The sequence below is a fragment of the Macrotis lagotis genome, chromosome 3, assembly GCF_037893015.1.
Source record: "Macrotis lagotis isolate mMagLag1 chromosome 3, bilby.v1.9.chrom.fasta, whole genome shotgun sequence".
NCBI lineage: Eukaryota > Metazoa > Chordata > Mammalia > Peramelemorphia > Peramelidae > Macrotis > Macrotis lagotis.
The window spans coordinates 247,426,847-247,432,919 of record NC_133660.1 but is presented as its reverse complement, the minus strand read 5'-3'; the positions used below and the strand labels follow the sequence as shown (position 1 = coordinate 247,432,919).

General features: G+C 41.7%; 1 protein-coding gene across 1 annotated transcript in view; it reads right to left on the bottom strand.

The window, feature by feature from the left end:
- Positions 1-3,834, bottom strand: part of SLC17A6 (solute carrier family 17 member 6) — a 58,854-nt gene extending 55,020 nt beyond the window's left edge. The window contains exons 1-2 of the mRNA XM_074227566.1: positions 3,749-3,834; positions 111-363 (exon numbers count right to left, since the gene is read on the bottom strand). Of these exons, the coding sequence (XP_074083667.1) occupies positions 111-363; positions 3,749-3,834 (339 nt within the window). The remainder of the gene's footprint in view (positions 1-110; positions 364-3,748) is intronic.
- Between the last annotated feature and the right edge of the window lie 2,239 nt (positions 3,835-6,073).

Sequence of the window (6,073 nt, the reverse complement as noted above, 5' to 3'; positions counted from 1 at the left end):
GCTCTAAATTGATGATCCTATTACCATGGAGTTGGGGGTGGGGTGGGGCCCCTGGGAAAGCGAGGAGATCGAGAGGCCACGAAGGGATCCCTGCCCCCACAGTCGCCCACCTCCTTGATGATCTTTCCCCCTCGGTGAATGGTGCTGTTGTTCACCATGTCCACGATGGCGACCCCCAGGTTGCAGCGGATCCCGAAGGAAATGCAGAAACCCAGGCCACTCATGATAGCTATGATATAGCGGCGTGGCAGGCCGAAGCAGGTACAGTCGCAGAGTGGCGCCTTCTTCTCCTGAACCTCCAGGGGCTTTCCATCCTCTGTCAGCTCAATGGTCTCCCCAGTCTTCTGCTTCTTCTCGAGCACCCTGGAGTGAAACCAGGACAGCGAGCAGGGTTAGGGGAAAAGGGAAGGCTAGAGTTCAAAGGCAACGGCCTCTGCGGCAGGTGGAGGGACTTGGAAAAGGTTGAGGAGCTCTGAGGCTCTCCTCGTTGTGCTCATTTAGGGCCCTCTCCGGGGTGGAATTTTTTTTGGGGGGTGGGGCTCTCTGAGGATTAGGGCCATCGGGTCTGTCTAAAATCTGAGCTTCCCAACCTTGTCTTTTCTGCTTGCTTTTTGGTTTTGCTCTGCACCCCCTCGGGGAAGTCTACTGAGCTCTCAGAAGAATGCTTTTAAAAGCATAAAACAAAATATTTAAGGTTACAAAGGGAAGCGATTACATCGAAATAGCTATCAAAATGCTTATTATTTTTTTAAATCGCCCCCATAAGCTAGGTTAAGTAGCCCTTGGGAGGGACTTTTGCAGCAGAGGGGGAGGCGGGGAGTAGGGGTGGCGACGTGCGAATGCAGTCGTCCCTCCAGCTAATATTTTTACTCAAACTCCTTTCATTTCCTTCAGTTTATAATCTCACTACAAGTGAAACGCTCTGAGAAGAGACCTTGCTTTGTTTTTAGCCTTGGGTCTCCAGAGTTTAGCGAGCCCTTAGCCTTGCACACTTTAAACAATGCTAATGGAATTGAATTCAGTTGACTTTTCCTTCCCAAAGAAGGCCATGCCACCCCACTCCACCTTCACTTATTCCTGCTTCTCCTTTGGCTCCAATTCACGGGACGCCCCCTGTCCTGAAGCCTCCCTGTCACCTGAACTCCCCCCACCCCGTCCTCACTCCTGAATGGTCTCTGTGTTATGCTTCCAGCAGTAGCTGCTTGAGCTAGGGAGAGAACCTGAGAAATTGGGATTATCTCCGTGGTGTCTATTTTGAACCATTGCATTTGTGTTTTACCTTTCCCTCTCCCTCATTGTTCCTACCCTGAACCTTCTTTGACGACTGCTCTCAGTAGCAGTCTTCCGCCTCCCTTCTGCCCAGGAACCCAAATCTCAGCTAGTCAGCGAGAGCAATAGGGTCCCTCCTCTGGCTTCCTAACGGGACTCTGACCTTTCCCAAAGGGATGCGGGCTTTCTGAGTGTGAGGAGACGGAGCCACGCCCACACTCCGAGTGGCAAAAAGTCTTCTGGGCCCAGTCCTTCCTCAGTTTGGATTTATGGAGGGGAAGGACAATGCAGGGCTTCGTGTGTCACACCTGCAGCAGGCTCTGCCCAGTTTTTCTCCTTCGAATCAACCCTGCCATGGGAACTCAAATTCTTGATTCTGATTTTGCTCTGCCTCCCAGCCTATAAATGTCTTTTCTTAAGATGGCGGTTGGAGGGGTGGGTGGAGGGAAGGGACACCCAAATATATAGACAAAATAAAAAAAAAAACAAGCTACCACTTCCCATACATTGGTAATGAGTTATTTACATTTCTCAGTTGGGGGGGGGAGGAATGTGATGGCGCCCTTCTAGATATAAAAATACAAATCTATACATATAAAAAGAAAATCAGTATGCATAAGGCTTTTCCGCATTCAATGCAGACCCTGCACCACTTTGAAAATGTCACAGTCACCAACATTTTAACATTCCAAGCCTTTAGGAATGAAATCTAGCAATAAATTCATTCCAAAAGGCTAAAAATACTTTGCTATATTCCAATAATAACAGTTTTCTTCCGAAAGTTTAATTTATGTGATTGCTTTTCAGACAAAGGCGCCCCCTCCCTCTTTAAAGGGAGCATCTTTCTTCCAATACTATTAGGTTGTAATAGTTTCAAATATTTAAAGAAAGCCTTTCCTTAAACAGTATCTTCGGTTTGAAGGGAGCAGGATCAATTTTCATTTTTATCATTGGCCATTTTCATATATATAGATATGTGTATATATGTATGTCTATAGACATTTATCTAAATATATGTACATAAATATGGTTAGTGAAAATATGTAATTCCATGAATGCTATTAATCAGTTGGTACAAAGAATGAAATGTTTGGAATCTAAATTTTAAGTCCTTCATAATACACGAAAATATAATAAATTTCTTATCATCCTGTAAGTTTACGTTAATATTTATAGTTTATATTTTAAATGATCCTTCACCCTAAGTGTTTAAACCCAACATAAGAATTTTTCTAAATGCTATAATACTAGAGAAGAAGAGGAAATAAAGATTGAAGAAATGGGATTCAAAATATCTATGGATTTCATTTATCCCCCCATTCAAGTTTTCCCTTAGAAAAGGAATGCTTCTAAATTAACCTCGCGCTTGGGGGAAAACGTCTCCTTGGGTGTCCTCAATACCTGGTAGAATGTGATTGAATGAGCAGTTGTCGGGGGATATTGTAAGGATTGCAGTGGAGAATGCGGAATGTTGCCGCATAGATAGATACAAGTCCTGATCCTAAGAGAAACCAACCCGGACCTGGAAGAGTTGGAAGCATTTGAGCTACCCGCCTTACCTTTTCTCAAAACTTCCTATCTATTTCCTAAAATCTCCTTTATAAATCTGGAAAGAGAATGCTACCCCAAAGTCATTTTTCTTTCTCTTTTTGTATGCCTTATCTCCTTGAGGGTTAATCTCTTTTCTTTGAACACTTCTCCAATTACCTTTTTTTTAAAAAAGAAAGAAAGAAAGAAAAGAACACACACACACACAGAGAGAGAGAGAGAGAGAAATACAAACACAGAAGATCTCTCAGGAGGCAACTGGAGTTACCTGTTGTAAGAGGAATCACTGACCAGGTTACTATTGTAAGGGTTGATTTTAAAATCGTTTGTATCTATTCAGTGAACTCAAAAGGATTATTCTTTTCAAAACACACACCCTTTCAGCATCTCCATATCAGAGAATGTTGTGTATGAGAGACGAATAAATAATTTAAAAATACATAATTGTTTCAGTCTCAAACCCAGAAATTGTCCAGCTATCAATTATTGATGTATATATTTAGTGTTTTTTTTTAAATCCAGAAGGAAGATCTCCTAAGGGGATTTCTAATCGAATGGGCTTAATGCTTTTTGCATTGAAGGTATCTAACTCGAGCTTTTTCCAAGTAAACGATTAGAGCACAGGGAAAGCCCATTGATAGGGTGTGGAGTCTTTCCCCATTATAAAGGAGATGAATTCTAAAGTGGAAAGGGAAGAAGTCTCTGCCACTAATCAGTCCCTACAGATGGTAAAACACACACACACACACACACACACATACACATATTGCTTCCATGCCACATTCTTTTGCCAACCTTGGGTGCGCCCCAATGTTTAACCAAACAAACGTTACCGATCAAATTACAAGCCCTCGAAGAGGTTTCAGTTAACTGAAACCTGACAGTTTCTCCAGGAAGAAGCCCCAGTGAACGCGGGAGTCGTTTCTCTTACCTGTAGATCTGGCCGAGCGATTTTCCAGCAAAATTCTTCAGCCCCTCTTTGCCAGGGGTCAAAATCCTTTGTTTTATCGACTCCATCCCTGCAGCAGTGGCTTCTGGTGTGTACTAGGTTTCAGCTATGAAAGGCGATGGTTGCGCATATTTGCTTAATCGCTAAAGTGTGGTCTCTCTCTCTCTCTCTCTCTCTCTCTCTCTCTCTCTCTCTCTCTCTCTCTCTCTCTCTCTCTCTCTCTCTCTGTCTCTCTCTCTCTCTCTCCTCTCTCTCTTTCCTTCCCCGCGAAATGGCTATTGGTGCGCCTCTGGGAAGAAGAATGAGAGTGAAAGGGAGGGAGAGAAAGGGGACAAAACGGAATACAGCTACATGCAACCCACGGCTTTCCTAATAGGAGAATTGCTAGACACAATTAGAAAGTCTTATTTGAAGGGGAGGATCCGGTGGCAGAGGAAGCATGCAGTGCCATGATTTTGGGGCGGGCACGAAGAGGTCCTTCTTGATGGAAGTTAGTCCACTTGTAAATTCTTTATAATCCTGGTTTTGGAGACGTTTATAAAAACTGCAGGACTTTAAGTAGAGAAAATCATTAATTTCTTCTATAAGTGCAAAGCGGAGAAGATAGCAATATTAGTCCTCTTTCGTAGCAGCTTGAGAAAGAATTAATGGATGATTTTAGCTCTCAGGTGGGCAGTAACAACTCTAGGGTTTCATCTTCAGAAATGAGCTTCTACTCCCTTCACAAGGAGCAATTCACATATGCAGTAGCGTAGAGTGAAGATGTCGAGAGAACTTGACGGTCATTGGCAGAAGGATCAATGAAAAGCGAAAACGTGATTTAATGAAACAAACAGGTCTAATTTTGTTCGAAGCACGAGAGTTTTTCAGTACGGAGGACAGCTCCCTCCCTTTCTGGTGTTGCCTTTAGATTTCAGTACCACGGACAGAGAAAGTAGGGCAGAGGACAAGATTCTCTGAAACGCTGCTTTGCCAACTTTCTACAGGAGGTGGAAGGACAGTCCTTCCAAAAGACCATCCTGGGGCTCTTCAGGAATGGGTGCTATGGAAACCAACTAGAAAGATATCATCTCATTGGTTTGCAAAGAGAATGGTGCAGTTGACTTGGCGAGGAAGGAAGAGTTTATTAAAAATTGACAAGTTACTTCTCTTCTCCCCCGTCTTGCCCAACACGCTGACGCCAGCCCGTCCTGACCCTGTTGCAGTGAGGAAAGATTATAACATATTCTACTTGGGTTTGCGGCATGCTGGGAGGCAGAGGGACTAGCTTGGTTTTACCGTTTAATATGGAAAAATCTAGTGATTATTTTGTAAATAGATTACTTGTCACCTCTGGGAGGAAAATAGGGTGGAACTGGAAATATTGTCGAGTTTAGTTATAAATGATATTAACAAGTTCATTTACCTTAATACACATGACATTCACATATGGGATTCTGAACCTTACTAATTCAAAGGGCTTTCCTAAAATAAGATGATAAGATACTGGACTGATTTGTGACTTTGTGCCTTATTCTCATACACAAGCTGTTGCTTTCTCCAGAAATAAAATACTGAGGATATTTTTAATAAAGAAAAACCTGGAAGGCTAGAACAGACTCTGTTGATACATATTTGAATTACACATTTTTTTTCATAAAAAGTTCTGCCCTCATAGTACTGAGCTGTATATAAGCTTACAACTAATGCTTTCAGTTTCAATTGGAAGAAAATAAAATGTGCATAGACCCATTTCATTTAAAATATGCTATGGAAACATTTATCTGAAGGTCAATAAATAAAATTTTATGCATTTCACTTTATATTTATGTATTTGGGGAAACACCTCAAAAAGGAATTGGCCTTGAACCATATTCTGAAGGTCAACAAATTGGAGAATCCTTTTAGACCAGCAGGGGGAGTGAATCCTCAAATTAGCAGTCTTTAGGAGTAGCTATTCACTTCTCAGAAGGGTAGATTTCAATAACTAATCATTCAGAGAAACAATCTGAATGCTATGAATGGACACAGTTATGAATGAGAGAAATGATGTCAAGTAGCTGAAAATTTCAAGAAAAATTGTGAGATTCCTTAAGAGATATTGCTAAGGCAGAGAACATTAACATGTTTTCTCCTAACTCCATGACTGGAAATGAGATGTATATGTATATGCTTATATACAAATATGTACATATTTATGTATATACATATATTTTCTGTGTGTATATGCAAAGATATATTTTATTCAAAGAGCACTTTGTCTAACATTTTACACAATGACCATTTTATATTCAAGCTCCTTTTTGCTTTTCCTGCCCAAAGCCAGGA